The sequence below is a fragment of the Branchiostoma belcheri genome, unplaced genomic scaffold, assembly GCF_001625305.1.
Source record: "Branchiostoma belcheri isolate BF01 breed outbred unplaced genomic scaffold, Haploidv18h27 scaffold81, whole genome shotgun sequence".
In the NCBI taxonomy this organism is placed as follows: domain Eukaryota; kingdom Metazoa; phylum Chordata; class Leptocardii; order Amphioxiformes; family Branchiostomatidae; genus Branchiostoma; species Branchiostoma belcheri.
Window position 1 is genome coordinate 986,884 of NW_017804476.1, and position 21,330 is coordinate 1,008,213.

General features: G+C 44.1%; 2 protein-coding genes and 1 non-coding gene across 3 annotated transcripts in view; 1 reads left to right on the forward strand and 2 right to left on the reverse strand.

The window, feature by feature from the left end:
- LOC109486561 (enolase-phosphatase E1-like) lies at nt 1–5,426 on the reverse strand. The gene is made up of 5 exons (XM_019790409.1): nt 5,156–5,426; nt 4,252–4,339; nt 2,078–2,121; nt 561–1,814; nt 1–323 (listed from the first exon to the last, which is right to left on the reverse strand). The coding sequence occupies exons 1-5, from the start codon at nt 5,252–5,254 to the stop codon at nt 261–263; spliced, it is 1,548 nt and encodes a 515-aa protein (XP_019645968.1). The 5' UTR covers nt 5,255–5,426; the 3' UTR covers nt 1–260.
- A 2,167-nt stretch (nt 5,427–7,593) lies between these two features.
- The window catches only part of LOC109486539 (corticotropin-releasing factor receptor 2-like), a 28,856-nt gene continuing 15,119 nt past the window's right edge, over nt 7,594–21,330 (reverse strand). The window contains exons 6-13 of the mRNA XM_019790376.1: nt 11,892–12,030; nt 10,995–11,151; nt 10,276–10,406; nt 9,487–9,572; nt 8,891–9,026; nt 8,551–8,592; nt 8,089–8,172; nt 7,594–7,812 (exon numbers count right to left, since the gene is read on the reverse strand). Coding sequence (XP_019645935.1) covers nt 7,594–7,812; nt 8,089–8,172; nt 8,551–8,592; nt 8,891–9,026; nt 9,487–9,572; nt 10,276–10,406; nt 10,995–11,151; nt 11,892–12,030 — 994 coding nt within the window. The remainder of the gene's footprint in view (nt 7,813–8,088; nt 8,173–8,550; nt 8,593–8,890; nt 9,027–9,486; nt 9,573–10,275; nt 10,407–10,994; nt 11,152–11,891; nt 12,031–21,330) is intronic.
- On the forward strand, nt 14,741–14,814 carry Trnan-guu. The gene has a single exon. It is a non-coding gene; the product is annotated as a tRNA-Asn (tRNA).

Sequence of the window (21,330 nt, forward strand, 5' to 3'; positions counted from 1 at the left end):
CCTCTGACAGTGGTCAGCATGCCGAAAGTGGGCAAAGATGTCTGTTGCCATGCCGGAACGTGGATAGAAGATAAATATGTTCAAGGAAATAAGTTCAAGGAAATTTACTTGCTGTGGCCTAACGAAAAACACGCTTCTATAATACAAGATTTGTTACACAATGTACATGGATGACAAACATACTGTGCTATATCTACAAGCCGAAACAAGCAATGTGTTTGTCCAAGCCAGTCTTGAACAGCCTGCAGCCGCCTTGTTGACTATCGGGTGTTCTTGTCGTCTTTTATTTTGCTGACCAGGTCCTTCAGCACCTGCATGGACTCCTGAGGGTGTGGAAGGGGTTTGTGAGTGAGTGGTCAGCACAAATATAATTTCATATACATATATATATATATCTATGATTCCAAATTACTGTGTTCTGTTAATGTATTGAACATCTAAAAGCTTATGACAATTTTTGAACAGCCATGATCTTTTTTTAAGTCAAGACTATGCATGGTTGGGGTAAAATTATGTGTGTGGAAAGAAAAACAATCACTGTGAAAACAGTACATGCTCACCTTCAGTAACTTTGGAAAGTCAGCTTCTGATGCAGTGGTCCCATCCTCTGTAACAGACTCTGTTGCCACCTTGTCGTTTGTAGCGTCGTCTTTCTCCTTAACGTCCTCTGGCCCTGCATCCTCCCTTTCTATAATGGACTCTTCCGTAGCTTCTCCATCCCCTGCAGTAGCCTCTACGTTTGTACCCGTCAGATCTGAAGACGTTTCACTTGATCCAGCTTCTGTAACGGGCTCCTGTGCAGAAAGCTTTTCCTTTGCAGCAGCTTCTAATTCTTCGACGACCTCTTCTGCGGTATCCGCATTATCTGTGGGGTACTCTTCATCTGTACCTGCCTCTTCTTCTATGTCAGCCTCGCCTATGGTGGGAGCCTCCTGTGCCGTCTCTTCTTCTGTGGCCGTCTCTTCCTCTGTAGCCGCCTTTTCTTCTGTAGCCGCCTCTTCTTCTGTAGCCGTCTCTTCTTCTGTAGCCGTCTCCTCTTCTGTAGCCGTCTCTTCTTCTGTAGCCGTCTCTTCTTCTGCAGCCGTCTCTTCTTCTGCAACCGTCTCTTCTTCTGTAGCCGTCTCTTCTTCTGTAGCCGTCTCTTCTTCTTCTGCAGCCGTCTCTTCTTCTGCAGCCGTCTCTTCTTCTGCAGCCGTCTCTTCTTCTGTAGCCGTCTCTTCTTCTGTAGCCGTCTCTTCTTCTGTAGCCGTCTCTTCTTCTGTAGCCGTCTCTTCTTCTGCAGCCGTCTCTTCTTCTGCAGCCGTCTCTTCTTCTGCAGCCGTCTCTTCTTCTGCAGCCGTCTCTTCTTCTGCAGCCGTCTCTTCTGCAACAGTCTGGTCTTTCATTTCTACCTCTTCAGCAGCAGTCTCCAGTTCCCCCATGTCTGCCTCGGTGTACACCAGTTCAGTTTCAGACATCCCTTCTTCTTTCTCAGTGAACATCTCTTGATTCGCCTCCACACCAGCCTGCTCTTTGGATGTTTCTTCGGTGGTGTCATCCGGGGCCGATGTTGTGTTTATACAGTCAGTTGTGGCGTCCAGGGGATACACGTCTGTCTTCAACGCACTCCCTGACTCCACAACTTGTGGTTTTGCGACTTGGTCAAGATATTCAATGTCATCTTCCACTGTTATTTCCTTGTCACTGGTACCTTCAATATTGACGGTTTCCTTTTCATCTTTATACGTTTCTAGTTTATTCAGTGAATTCTCGTCTGGTTTGTCGATGTTGTGCTCTTTTGGTTTTCCTTGGTGCACTTTTGTGGCTTCCACGATCTTTTTAACACAAGAAAAACAGTGTTGTGAGTTTCGACATTCAAGAAGATATCGATGTAAAGATCTCTGTTGACAAAATAGACACATAGAATAGACAATTGATTAATGGTACATTGTATACAATGCGTACAAAAGGAATAGGGGATATGTAGGATTTGTTCTCTAGATGGAATGCAATCCTATCTTCGTTCCAATAACAAAGCATGTTATGTGTAGCAACGCCCCCATTCGGCGTATTTACAAAATGCAGATTTATAACTCACCTGTTCCAGGTCTTTCAGCAGTAGATAGGTCCTAGTTCTTAATTCTGCAAGAAATATATTAAGAAAATGGCCGTCTTAAATGTCGTTTATGATAGACAACGATCAAAGCTCCCAAATACTTATCGCTTTAGATAAAAAAAGTTAAATTCACAACACAAAAGTGCAAAATAAAAGTACAGTCTAACAATTGATTTTCAAAAGGTTTATACTAGTTTCTATTGTTCAAATGTATGCTAACTTTGACACCACAAGCGAAAATAGGAAGCTCAGGGGTTCGGAAGAACAAGACTCAAAGGTCCACTTTTTCCTCGTCCAAGATTTTTCTTTAAAAGTTTGACAGATTTGTATCACTAATTCTAGGAAAACTGCTCACTTTGTCATTGACTAAAACTTTATCCCTGATTTTTACTTTGAAATCCTCTTAAAAACGCAGGAAATGCCATTTCAAAAGGTTCAATTTTCAAAATTTCCCGGGGGAGCATGCCCTCGGACCACATAGGAACCTTGCGCACTCGGCGCTCGCTGGTCCCCTCAAGCAGTGGGAAGAACCCCGGCCAAGCAAAATCCTGCCTACGGACAAAACCAACCCAGCCACCGTAAACGACTCTTGAGTTTCAATCACAGACCTGTTTATGAGTAAACACCTTTCTTTGTACCAGCGACACTTGATATGTTTGATTGTTTAGTATCAAAACCCCCCTTTCCTTTGATAGCGTTACAGGTCGGGTGTCAGTTCTTACCAGGGACCAAGTTAAAGGGACCCAGATCTGTCTGACGAATATATCCATCATTATGTGACTATCAGGCCACACTGACTTGATTTCATGGATGACATCCTCTAAAGACCTCCAAACTAGTGCGCGCGGACGAATAAAAAATTCCAGCCAAACAATGCTGCTGAACCACAGGAATACAAAGATGGTATTGTGAATTTGCGGTATTACATAGCGACTTTTAGCCGGCACATGCTGGCCTTTTGCGGAATTAATGAGTCGGCACTGTACTGAGTTCTTGAGTTCCGTGGAGCGTCGGCAGCCTGGGTGCCATCCTCGGTAGTTACCGCCGGCTCTCTACTGTCGCTAACTACTGTGAACTACAGAGGATGGCACCCGGGCCAGAGCCTTGGAGTTTATTTGTTTTTTAAAACAGGCAAAAATCAATGCGCGCGTGGATGTCAGCCATAAAATTAAATCAGTGTGGCCTAACTACACAGGTTAAAAGTTGAGATCTGACGTATTGTGCAGTTGCTTAGCAACAACGTGCGATACTTGACGTCATACGATTACCTAGCAACTTGCGAAGACTGAAAATTGCATGGGAAATGTGGAAGAATGCAAGGAAGTTTGAGCTAAGGCAACACTAGTACTTTATAAAAGTTATCTTATCTTACACACACTCTACTGTGATAGCCCTGAAGATATGATTGTAAGGTCAATGTCGGCATACCACGAGTTTTAAGACTCTACTACAGTAATGACTCTCAATAGTAACGACTCCTCTTGGCCTCAAATATTTAACACTTAAACTGTTTAGGCTATGATTGTATAGAACTTTCTTTCTTTCGATTTTATGGACTGCCTACCTAAGGTACTGAGACTTCCACCAGACAAATAATCTACATGTTATTATAAGTCGACTGAGTTGTATAACTAACGTTACATATTTGAAATACTACTTTTAGTGGGATTTTAGATTTGTTGGTCACTACCACATTTAGAGTGATTTTAGAATTGTATCTATTTTATAAATCCAGTCAAAGTTTATTATTCCATTGTAAATGAGCGTGCAATTCAGCCGTCGGGCTGTAATATGCTTTTGTGCAATAAACCAATTTCAATTTCAAAAGGTGTCTTTAGAAGTGCAATAACTAGGATATCTTTCTTTTCCTTCTTACACCGTGTTTTCTTAAAGGAGTTGGTAGATGTAATTTTCCACTTATCTTTCTTATCTTGCCAGTATAAGATGGGGTATAGGGATCATTTCTTATCCCAAATGGTGTCCGCTTAAATATCCCAACTGGTGTCCCTTGAAATATATGTTCCCATCACAATCCATCCGACGGATCTTGAGGTAAACACCAAAAATATTATCCAGGACCAAAACAGTACCTACCACACCATGGAGGTTATAAATAAATAAGAGGATCATTTGCAAAGCGGGCTTTTAAGACAAACCTTGTCTTGTAGAAATCACCGCCACGTCCGGTCCGTCATGATCACTCAGGTCGCCATGTGCCTCTGCTCTCTCGTGAAGCTCTTCTAACTGTAAGAAGGAAAAAAATGTACGGTTCTTAGTGGCAAATGTGCAGATCTTGGGACATTGGCGACACCAGATGTGTCCTCAACAGTGTTTGGACAAAGTATCAACGCAACGATTAGCCAAAAGGCCAGGTGGGCGTCACTTCTCCGTATAGTGAGGGAAGTCGTGTAAAGTGTCTTTCCCAAGGGCAGTGAAACAAGTTGTAGGCGAAACAGGGCTTGACTCCCCAAAAGACAAAGGGAAAGGGACGGAATTTCCAAATCTTGTAGACTAATAATTTTTAGTAAACTGTACCTGTGGTCAAATGGTTTTTCACATAAATCAACATTTTTAAGTGCCAAAACTACTAGTACTGTAGAATGTTCAATTACTTTGAGAAAACTTATTCCTTCACGCCGAAGAAACTAGGTGTACTCTTACGTTACGATGTACAGATAGACTTTCTTGGAGGACATGCTATCACGTCGGTTGACAGTACGGAGACGTGTAGTTTACAACACAAGTTTCACAACATTTACTACATCACAACCAGCGTGCAGTGTATTTAGAACACAGAGCAAGACCCATAGCACCTGCCCACGGACCTAGTTCAGACAACCCGCATCTTTGATTTTTAAAACTATATTGAAAACATGTGAAGTCCAAAGCCGTCATTGCTGTTACGTCTAAATTAAAGGCAAATTGAACTCCCGAAAAAGATGCTAAAACTCATGAAGACGTACGTATTACACCACTGAAATGTGAAAGATTTCGTTCATAACATTAACGCTGATTGAAATTAATAAGTTTCGTTCTTATTAGATCTTAACTGCTACTTACCTGTTCTAGTTGTCGCCTGAGACAGTCCAGTGGTAGAGCATGGACAGTAGCACACATGTACAGCGTGGAAAAAATGACCAGAAGAGCCAAACGGGCCATTTCTGCGTTCAGCAACAACTAAAAGCGGTTTCTCTGATGAAAAGAAAAGTTGGTCAAAACTGCATTTTTTACATTTTTTGCACCGAAGGAAGCTACCAAACCTCGGGTCCGGTAGAAACTAACGAAAGACAAATAGTTTTTACCAAAAGTAGTTTTACGGAAGCCCTTCGGTGCAAAGTGTTAGTCAGAAGTGGCCGCCAGCACACTTCTGATAGTTCTAGCTGGGCCCGGGCTCGTGTGCACGAGAGTGTGACGATATATTCTCTCATGTTTCCCTCATAAAAACACAAGCTATTTACCACAGTGTTTCCAGTAAACATGACAGGCGTTCAGAGTGTGGGGATCGGTACTATACGGCCGGTGCCTGGTTACTAAAACGCTGTTTTGTAAATTCTCGTCCTCTTTTGACGTCTGCTTTGATTGATTGTACGAGCTAATTTTAATCGCGAAACATGTACGTGTGATTCTTGTCTTGGTATATCATTCTTTCTCCTTTCTTTCTTCTTCCACTCTCTCCATTTTTATATCTCTCTCTCCCTCTGTGCCTGTATCTCTCCCTCTCTTTGTCTCTCTCCGCGCTCTCTCTCTCTGTCCATCTATCTGTCTCTCACCTTTATCTATTTTAATCGTATAGAACAGGGGAAAAAACCAACAATATTCCAGAGCTAGAAAAGCGGCAGAAACCCCGTAAAGATACTGTTGTTTGATCACGAGCTATTGAAGCTACTGCTGCATATCAAAATAGCTCCGGATTCTTTACCTATTCTTCCTGAAACGTCAATTTACATAAGATTATATAGCAGGAGACATCGCAAGCTGACCTACATTATCCAAACATCATTGTCATTTTGTCGTGGTTAAAGGTGCAGATATAATAGAGCGTAATGAAGGTGGCCCAGTCATGACTTCGCTTACATAATTCTAAAACCCCAAGCATATCACATGGCTAATCCTGTGTTTTCATTGTTTGTTGTTTCTCGCCCCGCCTCGCTAGGTTTCCCGCCTAGATGTTGACACAAGCGTTATGTTCCAGTAGTGACGCAGCGAGTAAAAACTAACCTGGAAGTGATGATATCCCTCTATGCTGAAAAGAACAGATTTATTCCAAGGGGGAGGGGGGTGCCCATCCAAGCATTCCTTGCAATACACCTCCCAGAATTCCTTGCAATACGCATCCCAGCATTCCTTGCAATACGCATCCCAGAATTCATTGCAGTAACACATCCCAGAATTCATTGCAATATGCGTCCCAGCATTCCTTGCAATACGCATCCCAGAATTCCTTGCAATACACATCCCAGAGCTTTTCAGTGCCCACTAATGTAGTTCTGGACCACAGACATCATGTGGAATATAGATTTATCCATTTATTAACATCATACTTCAAATATTCAACACCAACAACTCGTAATTCGTAATGTGCTTCAATATTCTGGAATAATATAATTGTTGACTTCACAAAATCCTTAAATTGACATCAATTGAATTCTGATGAATTTTTGAGTTCAAAAATGTTAAAGTCAATTTATTACTTAACCGTAAATATATCCACTTTGCAAACTTTCACACACATATACAATACATCATAAGTAAGTCAATATACAAGTACAACTCTTCACTGATGCAAATATAACACAATTATACATAGTCATAATTATAACACAGAACAAAATCAAATATACGCAAGAATTAATGTTGTCACTTTTGCAATGAAATATATAACCATACACAAACGTAGTAACTGGAATATGACGATAACTTCACTCCAAAATCTTGAACAAAACAACTTAACTGTAAGCCATGACGAAAAAAATGTCCATCAATTTTCCAAACTAACAATCACATATTTTTGCAACACAGAGCAGACGACATATGGTTATCTACGAAACATCAATATATCAATAAATCGTCAGAAGGAAAAGAATCGTTGATATTCAAAACATGAGTAAGACTCGAGTGCAGCAATTCAGCAATGGAGTTTAAACTTACAAACGTTTCCGAAAAATACAGTATCTCTTTGGTCCTGGATAGATGTGATAGAAGGGTGACTCTGATTGGTTGTTTACCCGTTTTCTTTTGGTTAGTGTACGTCAAGGTGGCGTCACCTGATTGGGCCACCAAAATTCAAGACTCAATTCATTGGGTACATCTCGGTTTGTGCTAATCAGGCATACCGTCTGATTGGTCAGTGCCTTGATGTCACGTGTTCAGTGAAATCACCATTGATTGGCTACTTACAAACCAGTACCTCAATGTCAAACGCATGAGTGGTTACAGATCAGCAACTCCGTCTCTGATTGGTTGGTTACTTGCAAGTACTCCCACTGCAGTCCCTCAGCTCAGCATATGTCAGCGCTGATTGGTCGCAGGTTGTTGGGCGCTTCCACGCGCTGCCCCGCGCTGCAGCAGCTGTGCCCGGGGTACCAGTCGTCAGTCGTGCTGCGCGGACAGCCGCTATCCACGCCGCGGCGCATGGAGTGCATCCGGAACGATCCGGAGTAGCTGATGGACCTGTCGAAGGACCTGTCCACCGCTAGGGGGCGATGTGACTGGCGGGTCTACAAAAATATTAAACAAAAAAATACTATGAACTGTGATGCGTTGATACGAGGACATTCTATGCTAGAAAGTGTATTTTAGAGTGTCTGCTAGTTCTGCTAAAGTTTAATTTGTTACAAAAGGTCCAAAGTCTAAACTATTTCTAAAGAAGAACAAATGAATCTTTGTAATGTATCAAGTGTACTCTGTGGTATCCTACCTACGTTTTTCCCATACCGTGGTATCGTACTGATGTTCTTATTTCATTACGGTATCGCACCAATGTTCTTTCTTACCATTGCACTCGAGGAGGTTCTCCTGAGGGTACTGGAGCGTCTGCGGGACCAGCGGCCGATGATCCTGCGGAACTCGCGCTGAACCTGCGGTGGAGAGGGGGAACTACTTCATGCTTGCAAGTTACGACGGTGAAGTGCATGGATCAAAAGCGGCCTCTAGCATTTCAATGGAGGACTGCACCATAATGTTCGATAGAAGCTCCAACAACTGCAGTCAAATCGTTTCGCCGCTACGGGGTGTTTTTTTATTCATAGCGATTTACGATTTACCGTTTGTCGTCCGAATAAGTACATTGAAAAGTTTCTCGATGCAATTTTAACTTCACAGAAAACAATTCTTCTGTGTGGCTTTTACAAAAACACGTAACCCGTTTCCAAATTACAATGAACCGTGCTTAAGTCTCTGTTAATCATGGCTGAAAATATTTTGTTAAGAACAATGTGCTTTGAATTTAAACTTACTTCCAGATCAAAGAAACAGTAGATCACAGCGATGAAGACTCCCTAAGTGGAAATAACGAGGGGGTAATCATTGTATCGATGTAACCATGATATCTTCATCAGTAATACATTTGATATATCTGCTGCACGTAACATTGGCTGTCAACAATACTTGGGAACAGTTTTCGCACATCAAGAAATAAAAAAATCACAGTTGAGAAACAAACAAATATGCACGTTGCAGATTGGCCATGCTGCAGTTGACTTTCACCAAATCAACTTCTGTAACGATAAGAAAGCGATAGAATACAAACCATCCATATGTAGCAAATACGGTTTCTGTGTATGAAAAGTGCAGTACCTGCATGGCCTGCATGAAGGCGTTGAAGATCTGATAGATCCACTGTCCAGCACCGCCATCTGCCGGATCGTAGATCAACAGCAGGTGCGGGACCCCCAACAGAGGGAACAGGATCAGGGTGGCCTTCGCCGCTTTCCTGGAGAACAAGACGCAGATTTTTACCTCCATGAGTATTGTTTTTGACGTGTCTGTCTGTCTGTGTCTGTGTGTGTGTGTGTGTGTGTGTGTGTGTGTGTGTGTCTGTGTGTTTGTGTTTCCGCACATTTGTAGCCAGCATAACTTTTGAACCTTTGGATGGATTGTAATGATATTTGGTATGTGGGTAGGTGTTGGGTAGGCAAAGGTCAAGGCAAAGGGCCTCCTGGTCTCTGACCTTGGTACTGCAGCAGAACTTCCGGTTTTTGTATCTTTTGTCCTGGACATGCTATGGTCTTGATTTTTGGGTGGTGGATAGCTTTTCCTGTCAGTAATAAGTGGTATGGGTTTGGTCTCCCTAGCAGCTTGTTCTCCTTTGAAATCCTCTCAAAACACAGGAAATGGCATCACATAAGGTTTGATTTCCCAAATTTTCCCCAATGAAAATCCTGGCTACTCACGTGACTTGTTGACTCTCGACTGTTTGTTTCTCCTTCAGTTTCTGCACAAGGATCCTGATAATGTTGATCAGGAAAGCAAGGTTCACCTAGGAAATAAAACAAAGTTTAGACATCCAGGTAATAAGATACGCCCAAAGAACAGTTCAGGTAGCATCCACTCACTACCTTTTGTATCGCTGGAAAGCTCTCAAATTCGGCAGGTTCATAAACACGAACTTATTGAATAGAATTTATTGAATAGTTAAATAGAATAGAATAGATTAGAATAGCAGTTACCTTGTTCCTATTACCTGTTCACATATTGCATATTTACTTTTTTATCCTGTATGTATACCAACGTTATTAGATTTAAGTAGAGGTAGTAGGTTCGATAAGTATATCGTACACGTAGAAGTTCCTGTTAGCAAATAGTCTTATACATGTATCACCACATTTTCTTGTCAATGTCTTTATGCAATTAGCCCTCGGGCATGAATTTGCAATAAAAAACATATTGATTGATACGCAAATGAAATGAGGGCATTTTCTTCATAGTCCAATGGGAAACAAAACCATGGTACGTGTACATAGTTAGGACGGAAAATTGACCCCTTTCCAAATACTGGCGCCATTTTGGAGTCAGCTCTCGCGAGAGCACAACCTGGCGAGAGCACGCGTGATTTCACACAGGAGCGGTAAAACAAGCGTTTCAATCGAGCTGTCGCATGATACAGAAATGAACAAACTACCCAACAAACGGTTGAACAAACAAAGCTAGTGAAAACGAAGCTTAGTTATAAGTTGACTTACCAACAGTACCAGGTAGATGGGACCGGACAGGATCCAGGCGTAAGGCAGCTGGTTGTACTGGTCCCAACACGCCTGCGCGTGGAACATCACCATGACGACGGACCACGCTACCACAAGGAGTGACGGGATACCTACACAGGTGTGACAGTTCGTTTTTAAACAACTCAGATCTGTTATGATAGTTGGATCTTTGCATTCTATAATACTGCGCATACCAGCCATTTGCTATCTACAAAATGAGAAGATTTTCATATATATATATATATATAGACCTTTCACTGACCCTACTACATTTCGGGAAATACGCAGCACTATGGGTGGCTAAGGGGGTGACAAACATGATGTTCAAACACGGACTGAACGTGCTAGCTAGCAAGCAGGCAGGCAGGTCTGTCCTTATGCCATAATCTCCAAGCAGATCCTTCGGTGGCAAGACAGTTTCCATTGGCCAGATCTAGAGTGTCCATATATAGGCTAATGGCCACTCCTCTGACCAATGGATACTGTTGTGCCACCATAGCCTCCTGTGCAGGCCTCTTGGCGGGTGGGAGTTTTGATACTGCGTTTTGTAGAATTTTAACGCGTTCTTTTGCCGGCCATCCTACAACCAGCCGCCCAGAGAAGGTTTTGTACTCGCCACGTATCAAAATTCCCATCCGCCCTGAGGCCTGCACAAGAGGCTAGTGCCACCATAGGATCTGCTTGGAGATTATACTTACCCCAGCCGATGGCGCTGTAGAGCAGCATGTTGGTCTCGGCGCTGAACACGGCCACGGCGATCCGCTTGTGCAGGTGGAGCCCCTCCACGAACATCCAGAACACGTTCGTCGTGAAGAAATACCGCGAGGCGCCGACCAGGAACTCACACAGGCCAGGCTGGGAAACACAGTGGTCACAGCTTGTTTGTTTGTTTGTTTGTCTGTTTGTCTGTTTGTCTGTTTGTCTGTTTGTCTGTTTGTCTGCTTGTCTGTTTGTCTGTTTGTTTGTGTGGCGTCGGGTGGCGTAGTGGTAGAGCGTTCGACTATGAAACAGTGAGGCTGGGAAACACAGTGGTACAGCTTTTTTGTTTGTTTGTTTGTTTGTTTGTTTGTTTGTCTGCTTGTTTGTGTGGCGTCGGGTGGCGTAGTGGTAGAGCGTTCGACTATGAAACAGTGAGGCTGGGAAACACAGTGGTACAGCTTGTTTGTTTGTTTGTTTGTTTGTTTGTGATCGTTCTACAATGAAACAGCGAGACCCGGGTTCGATCCCGAGTTGTACCCGGGACGTATCTGGACATGTGTCCCGACGTTATGCCCTTGGGAAAGGCACTTTACACGACTTTCCTCACTCCACCCAGGTGCGAATGGGTACCTAACTTCGGTTGGGGAAAGAAAGTCGTATTGAGGTCACCTGGTGGCGCCAAATGGCAGCCGTACAGACCCTTGCGACAGTTCCACAAAAGTGTGTGGAGGAAATATGTTATATGTATCATGGGTATTATGTGATTGTAAACCATGCATATGGTTCGTGTCTGTTCGTTTTAGTCATTGACAGTGACTTTCTAATCGGGATTTGTAAAATTCTAATCAATTTCAAAGTAAAAATGCAAAGTTCGTAATACACTGAAACATACTCACCACTTGTCGGTAGGAGTCGTCTATGTTTTCCGGCGTATTGATATAAGGTTCAAACAGCACCACGGACAGAATGTAGTACAGGAGGAAGGATATGGCCAGGTTCTTGTGGATGGTGATCCGCCCACTACTAGAAAGTCGCCTGATATTTGGAAAAAAAATGATGCGCCATTAAAGTTAGCTCAAAAGTGATGTACTACAATCCTACTACATTACTACAGAAAAAAGTCATTTCTTATTCAGTGAGAATATCAAAAGATTTTAAAATGTGTATGTATATTAAGATATATATTATCATGAGTCATGTTGGTCCAGATAACTGCAATATTAACCACAGTTTGGGAACGAAAAGTAGAAAAATGTTGTGACACAGCTGCGCTTTAGGAAATGGTTGAGCAGATGGTGAAAGGTGTACCTGTGGGCCATCGTAGTCCTGCAAACGCGACCTAAACTGACCCAGCTGACTGTTAAGAACCGTTTTCAGTGAATCCCAGTGGAAAGAGAACTTAAAGGCATCCAATGCAGTTTTTCGAGCTTGGAAAGCCGATTTTTCAAAGCCAATATTCTATAGTCATCTATCTACATACTGAGTTGAAATTACACTGTTCTAATGTATATTGACCCTCATGGAGCAAAAAGTCCAAAAATTCTGACGGAAAATGGTCACTGGAAGGGCCTGGGTTGATTTTCAGGGTACCATCCAGGAAATAAAGGACTAATCTTGGGGCTTGTTTCTGCGGTTTTAAATGCCTAAAGTATGAAATACTGATTCAAAAGTGCTGATATGGGACAGTATGTGTGATTGCCTTATTCTGAATATTTCTAGTTTTGTCACCCTTAAATTGCATTGGATGTCTTTTGCACTGGATGTCTTAAGCTACCATCGCCTCATGAGACGGAAGGACGCCTTAATTGTTACATCACACGGTGCACCGTATCTCACAGGTCACCCCTACATCTCCACTGTGTACGACATAAGTGCCCATCAATCTTCTACGACTAAATCTTAGTTTCTCCCAGCGTCTAATATAAAATGATTGATCACGAATAGGTAGGGTCACATACTTTCTTTGTTCTTTATTTCAGATAAAAAAGAACCCATAATACAAAACTCTAAGGACATACAAATAATACAGATAAACTAGATGTATAGTAAATCGTAAGTGTTTCGGAAGAAAGAGTTCCTGTAGAAGTGTCAGATCTTAGTAAGTGAATGATGATTGAGTTATGGGGGGAAAATAGTCGCTTTAAGAAAGAGTAACAAATCCTCCTCCGCCTAGTTTCAAATGTGTCAGTGTAGCAGTAAACAAACATCTCGCTAGCACTACATCACCGAAGTAGATTCATAATAATTTTAAAGCAATTGTTGTAAGCAATTCGGCATTTAGAACATCAGAGTTATAATAATAAGGCCACGTCGCCGTAATTTTATGGATGACATCGTCTCAAGACCCCAAAACTAGTGCGCGCGGGCGAATAAAAAATTCGCGGTCAAAAATAAAAATGCTACTAAACCACAGGAACACAAAGCTGGTATTGTGAGTGTGCAGCAGTACTTAGCGACGTATTCGACCAGCCGGCACATGCTGCCTTTTTTGCGAAATTTATGAATCGACACTGTACATACGTATGTACTGAGTTCTTGAGTCGTGGAGCTTCGGTACCCTGGGTGCCGTCCTCCAGAGTTACCACAGGCTCCGTATTGTCACTAACTACCATGGACTACCCAGGCCTAGAGCCAGACCAGAGCCTCGGTGGACGTGACCTTTTGTTTTTTGTTAAGAAGAGGCGAAAATCAATGCGCGCTCGGATGTCATCCATAAAATTAAGTTGGTGTGACCTAACAGAGCTCCATAACTGGGCGCCATATAGTTGGTTGCAATACGTCATAAACAGGTATCTTCATACTCATGCACTCTCCATACTGTCCGTATGGAGTTTTTAGTCCATTTTCAGCGACCCAGTGGATTGGAGATAAAGTGTGTAACATGGTCTTATCATAGGAACAGTCTCTTCCCTAGAGTCCACAAAATGAATTCCATAAAATGTTATCGGGGCTAGTCCAAGACCATTTTCTCTGCGAAGTGCTTTCCTGTAAATGTATTGATGTAATATTTCGAACAATGTATAAAGATAAAGGGCGTATGGAGATTTTCTTTACAAACTTGGCAAACTTTCGTCCCAAAAGGACCGTTCTTGTGTTGTGAAAAGGTATATTTTTTAAAAGTTACTAGTAGCAAGAAAGAATGTGCATTCTGTGCCATTTTCTTGTCAAATTACTTCATTTTCCCTTTGGAAATGTCATGCGTTATGCAGTTTATGTCCCATAGCTATGCTTTAGCTAGCGTTCCCTTGGTAAAGGCATGTTTTTATTACATTGTAACCTAACAGATGAAAGGCAATGGCTCACGTAAGAACACGATGACAAAGGCTTGTGCTTGTGTTGTCTTAGTCTCTACCAGGGTTCGGGCTGGGAGGCGACTTTAAAGAGTAGAAATCGGCCAAATAGAGAGATAACATGCCAGGTTAGTTTTTTTTCTGCTGGAGAGAACAGTGTGCCACTCCCCTGGCATGTTATCTCTCTATTAGCCCGATTTCTACTCTTTTCAGCCACCTCCCGAAGCCTGGTAGAGGCTACCCCGTCGCCATTGTCGCTAAACACGTTTTAGAAGAAACTTGTAACGTTACATGTAACATCATTAACTTACATTTCCGCAGTTGAAAGGAATTCGCTATAACTACAGCACAATTGTCAAATCATTAACCACATTGTGTGGACTTTGTTCTGCGTGGGGCGGCTTTTGACAGACAAACCAAAGAGGTGACAATGCAAACAACACTGTCGCAACGATGTCTCTGTGGCGCAATCGGTTAGCGCGTTCGGCTGTTAACCGAAAGGTTGGTGGTTCGAGCCCACCCAGGGACGAGATATATTTTTTGCACCTTTATTTTACCAGGCGAAAATATTCTTTTCTTTAAAAGTTACATATTATTGCAGAAATCGTCCTTGGAAACACCTTTTCCTCCATACATACTAAAGCGTTATTTCATGGGGCTACTAGTATATGGTTACGGCGGTCCTTCTATATAATGAACCTATCTGTATGAGACACTCAACTTCTAGATATTTGTTTTGGACGTAACAAATCTTTCTTTACGCACGTTCTCCTTCAAAACATCTCGTTAGGTTTTGCCTGATGAAGAAAGTAATAGAAAGGACTAGAGGTCGGAGATCTCATGTCTTCGTCAGAGGTACATCGTTCTAGAGAAATTAACATGCGTATTCTTCACTCTTTTTAATAATCAATTTGGTCTAAAGAACAAAAGAATCTCTGTACTATTTTTATGGTACAGAACACCCTGAAACGGTTTGCCGCAGATTATACAGATGCGTCGTCACCCGTGTTACGCCCCCCCCCCCTCTACGTTATTTGAGTTTGGACTGTTACTGGAACAAGTGCTTCTGCAAAAGCTGACCATTTTCGCCGCTTACAGGCTTACAGTTTTTACGAACATTTTCCCCATCCTATCATTTTAATTTACCTAAGTTATATAAATGGTTCTAGTTCTCATCAACATTGTATATAATGAGAGAACATGCACTTCTATATTTCAACTCTTTAAGTTTAAAACATTACAAAAATCAAGTATATAACAGTTTATAACCTGTTTTCTCTCTTTTAAGAGTCTTTTTAACAGAATTAAAAAAATGAGACACAAAAGTACATTTTAACTTAAATTATAAGTAACGTTAATATATATATATATAATTTTATTCAAAATCTCTTCTATGGCTTTGTCCCAACATCTAAGTTTACAAACCTCGTGACATTCAACCAGGGCTTTAGCCAGCGCCCGTTTTACCGTCAATTGACGGTATTTTTCCCGTCGGACGGTAAAAATTTAAGTCCTTACCGTCAACATTGACGGTCAAAAATCGTGGGTGAAGACATTAAACTTAGCAAAAAAATGTAGCGAATTTGAATGAGCCACGGCGCGGGGTCTGTTGTGTCCCGAACCGTGCCTTGTCCCAAACCATGCCTGGGCATGATTTGGGACACACGGCGCGTGTCCCAAACCGTGCCTTGGGACTGAGCACAGTTTGGGACACGCGGGGACTGTCCCGAACCGTGCCTGACCGGGCACAGTTCTGGACACACAAGGGCCTTGTCCCATTCCGTGCTTTGGGGGTGGAGCTTATTGTTTTGAGGGAGGAGCCTTCTCGTGGTGTTGTTTACTGTTTTAGGCCGCCATCTTTGTTTTTCGTCGGGGCAAGAATAAGAAAGAATCGGTGCAATTCTCTACATTTTTACATTTCACGCTGGTCTACGACTTACATGTAGTGTCCAAACAGAGTGTCTTGTATCATTCTGCAACACAGTGCGAACACAGTTCTTGATACAACACAGCACGTAGTATACCCAAGACAGCAAACTGACCCAAGCTCAGTCCTGGAATCGGAAACAACACTTGCTTATCCACCAACCCCACGCACGGATCTGGATAGTCCTGACGCGTATCCACGACAGACTAGAGCAAATCAACTTGTAGATAAACAAAGGCCGACTTTAGACTGACGACGGTATACGATCGCACGACAATCGTTGTGGACGACGGCTGGCTTTAGACACATGACCAGAAAGTGTGGCGGACACCCACAGCGCAGAATGGCACGCCGCGCGCCAATTCAAAATGGCGAGAGAACCCCTTTTTTCGGCATGCTGCAGCAGATTGTTTTTATTCTGCTTTTAACTCGTTGTCAAGACGCTGAGTTTGTGCCCAGCAAAGAAGGGGTATGATGCACATGTACCAAGCGGGGTAATACTCCGGGTTTGAACCCGGGGTTTGGTGCTGCCGTCGGCCTGGCTATATTGGCCGGGAAATGTGGATCGGCGCATCGGTTTGTACCGGAGAAGTAGCGATTGGTGGCAGGGGATTGTACTAGACACGTATGACGATATAAAGTCTTGGTTTGACGACATTTAATGATACAGGCAATGTTCTTGGATATGAAATAACGGTTGCAGGCTTATTTGCATAAGGCCAATGACCTCCCACTTCCTTCGCCGGCGACGGTTCACTTTAGACGGTGGAAAATCCTCCTCGGACCCCCCCGCTGAAGGATCGCACGATAGGGTCCGAGGTGGTAGTGACGACGATTCGAGGATTACCGTCGTGCGACTATTTTGATCGTCTTTAGACGGTGGTAAAATACCGTCGCCGGCAACATCTTGACGATAAACATTCGTACGACTATTTAACCGTCGTCAGTCTAAAGTGCCCCAAAGTGTTTGTTCAGAACCGTGCCTCAGGTCACGCACAGTTCTGGACACGCGATGGCCTTGTCCCAAACCATGTCCGGGCACGGTCTGGGACACTCAGTGCGTGTCCCGAACCGTGCCTGGGGACTGAGCACCGTTTGGGACACGCGGATGCCTTGTCCCAAACCGTGCTTGGGCATGGTTTAGGACACTCGGCGCGTGTCCCAAACCGTGCTTGGGGAAAATTTACATTCTGGGACACGCGGGGGACTATCCAGAACCGTGCCTGACTGCACACAGTTCACACGTATTATTTAAGCTTGCGTGCTAGGGGACTGAACACAGTTCTCATAACATGTGTCCCAAGCGAGTTTTTTCTTGTATTAATTAGTCTCTAGATCTGTATATTATTATCTAAATTCATGTCAACCAAACATAAGACCAAGGACATTATACACGTTGATAAGACTAAGTTGTGAGAAAACTGCGTTTTGAAAGCACATGCTGTACACAGACTCGCAAACTCTCACCTAATCTAGCCATATAAGAAATCGTGGGCGTGAATAATTATGCTTAGGTTCCCGCCAATCACTATGATTGACAGCACTTCCGGGCACGGTTTGGGACAGTCAGGCCGTGTCCCGTTCTGTGCCCGCTCAGGCACGGAATGGGACGGGCACAGTTTGGGACACAACAGGGTCTTTCCAAAGCGCGTCGCGTCTTTTCAAAACGCCGCGGGCCCACACATTTCTTATTTAAATACGGCGGGAAACCTGACTTCAAGGAACGTGCCGATGTCTGTTAACTCGGTTCTTTTCTTCAATGTTGCTGTCTGTTTAAACAACATGTGCTAACGGCCACATAAGAACAATGGCTCGACTCAGACTCACGCTGGTAACTGTACATGACAATAAGATAAATAAACAACATAGTGGCAACGAACAAAGAAATATCAAACGTTTTGAAAATATACTGTACTTGAATTTTCATACCATCGCAAGAAAACGGAGATCGATCTACGCAAAGTGGCTTTATTATTTATATAAACTTCGTTAAACCACCTTCGAAGACTTGAGCGGCAGCATAAAGATAAATTTTCTGGAGCCGATCGCTGAAGCAAGTTTTTGCCGGCGTACGTAACTCCCTCCGCGGCAAAATCCCATATGCCGTAGCGAAATCGCGTCTCAGCACTTCCCCAAATCAACTCCATGGCCGCTAAAGTCTGCAAATGAGGTTAAACTTCCTCATTTCGGTTGAGAAGCGAAGCTACTAGTATAAAATCATGTGCATGGCGGCCATTTTGTTTGCTACCCGAAGTCTTCCGAATGATCTAAATAAGGAAATCGTCGGAAATCTGAGCCACATCCCTCGCTGTCGGCATGCGCTCGGGGCTGGCTCGGTGGAAATCGGAGGCTGTGGCGTCAGGACTAGGTTTATTTGCATGGCTCGGGAAGCCGCCGCGGCTTGAATCGCAGCGGGATTTGGGCGCCGGGTGGGTCAAACAAAGGGAATATGAAGTTGTGAGGACCATAGTTTTTTTTTTTCATTCATTATATATTTCCACTCTCGCCAAGGTGATCGATTAAGGATTGGGTGGAAAAGACCTCGGCGAGCTAGTGTCGAGTGTCTGCTCCCTGTCATACATGCGACTCTCACAGTGAGTGTGGGGTGGGCGGGGGGGGATTTCTTTGCGTCCCCGCTCATTTTCGTCCAGCTTTCTCCTTTCTTGCGTCCTCTTCCCTAAAGACAGTCTGGGTACTGAACATTAGGATCGACTTGGGGGTGCTTCGCTACCACGGCCTTTAATACTGGCCTTGACTAAACATACGCGACCTATACCCGAGGACCTATCTCTAGCTGTTCCTCTTTTCCCTCTTCCTCGTCCACCTCTCTATTACTTAGTACCTCGACCTGGCGGGTCATACTCGTACCTCCCGACGTTGACCCGCCAGTGTGTGCGGCATCGATGGCCAGCTGCCAGGCGTGGGCCTCCCATGACGCCGCCGGTCAAGAAATTGAATTTCCCGCCTACCCTTAACTTGAGAACCATCAGTGTGTCTACATCATCTACCCTGACGCCCGGTACTCGCCGCGCCGAGTTCACGTCGCTCTAGTTACCAGGCTACTCAGGAGACGGGTTGTACGCTAACCCCGCTACCTTCTCTCTGTCGCCCCGCTTCACAAAACTGATGAAGTATGGGGGGTTGGTCACATGGCCTGACATCTCGCTCAACAAGAGTCTCGCGAGATGTCAGTCCATTGTGACGTAAGTGGGAATAATTATATATTTCCACTCTCGCCAAGGTGATCGATTAAGGATTGGGTGGAAAAGACCTCGGCTACGCTACAGTGATCGGTTGCCTTAACCCCTGTCATAGGCTCACTCTTAAACCTCTTCCTCATTATCCCCCAATCCTTATCCTTCCCATTCCTTACCCTGTCCTCTCCCATTCCTTACTCTAAATGTCACGTAAGGCAAAGACACTCAGTAGGTCAAGACACGTAGACACACATGAGAGGGTAGTCTTCTTTCCTTTTTATTCAATCTCGATTTAATGTCTGTGGAACCCGCCCGCCTGGGGCACAATTACTGAGTCCCCGAACTGTAGTCAGTGAGCCCTCGCTCGCAACAAGCTTGCCAGCAGTTCTTGTACTACTGGCCGTGGTCCGTAAAGGAGCGGGGCCCGTTCCAGACCCATTTACTCACTGGATAGCCGACACCCTCTCTTCCCAGAGCCTCAGTGGATCAAGGGCTACTTGCGCCTGCTTTCCAACACTGGGATGATGACGGTAAACGTGATGCTGGTGTCCTGCATACACACCTGTTTCTAAAGCACTTCAATCTTATCTCATCCTCAAGTGTACCCCAAACTCTCGGGTACGGGTACATCTCCTTCGGTTTTTCTAACCTAAAACGGTAACCCTTCCGTTTACTCAAATGTGTCGGCTACCTTAAGTAAATTTAGGTCTGGAGGGGCCCTCGCTCGCTTCCCGGGCCACCAGCCGAAGCTATATGGTGGCGGCAAACCCTGGGGAAAGCACGCACGGTCCACGAGTTAGGGCTTAGCCAGCCATAAAATGCCAAAACTAGGTAGCTATCAGATACATACAACCGAAAAATTGTACTACTCAAAGCGCCTTCCTATGAGTTTACGATACATGTACGCATCTCCGTACGACGTACAAAACAAAGAAAAATGACCCATTGCAACGCCAAACCAAAAGGTCAATGGCTAAAGGAAGACGACCGAAAACTGTCCCACCGTCTCCCCTTCTGCTATTGATAGCCTTTATGGAAGACGACCGAAACCTGTCCTATTGCCACCCTCTACTGTCGGTTGTCGCTATGAAAGACGACCGAAAGCTATCTTACCGTCTTCCTCCTGCTGTCGATTGTCGCTAGGAAAGACGACCGAAAGCTGCTCTACTGCCTCTCCTCCTGCTGTCGATAGTCGCCAAGTGACCAAAGACGATCAGAAGACTACCGAAATCTGCCCTCCATCTCCAACCCCCCTTGAGGTTGTCGGAAACCTCCACGCATAGGGAGAGCGAAACTATTCAGTTTCCCATCTAACTCGAGATTTTCCAACAACCTCGAGTGTTGTTGTCCCCCGGGAACGTGATCAGCCATAAAACTGTCCAACAGTTTTACGCCCCAAATTCTGAGACTGTCCGACAGTCCCTACCACCTCTGATACACGAAACTGTCCTACAGTTTCTCGCTTCGAGACTGTCCGACAATCTCAGAGAAGCTCCGCAAACACCAAAAGGAAACTTAGAAAAAATTGTCCCACAGTCTTTCCCCGAAGTAGGCCTCAGGTTGTTCCACTACCAGCCCGATGCCAATCCGTTGATTATCCGACAATCTAGCAAACGCAGGGCCAAACGGAAAAATTGACCAAAATTTCACAAACTTTTCCCTCCGAGGAAACGAGCCATCAACGCTTAAAACAAAGGCAAAGGGGGAAATACGAGACTGTAAAGAAGTGTGAAACGCCCCGAGGTACACGCACGTGATTCCGGGGTGGACACACGCAAACATAAGGTCGTAAAATAACGGAGGCAAAACTCCTACCCACAGCGTCTCTGCGTTCCGTGCCGGGACTCCCTGCGGGATGGCCAGTGCCGACAACGCGGAACTGGATCCCGAGAGAACTATCAGTATGTTCGGGATGCCTGCT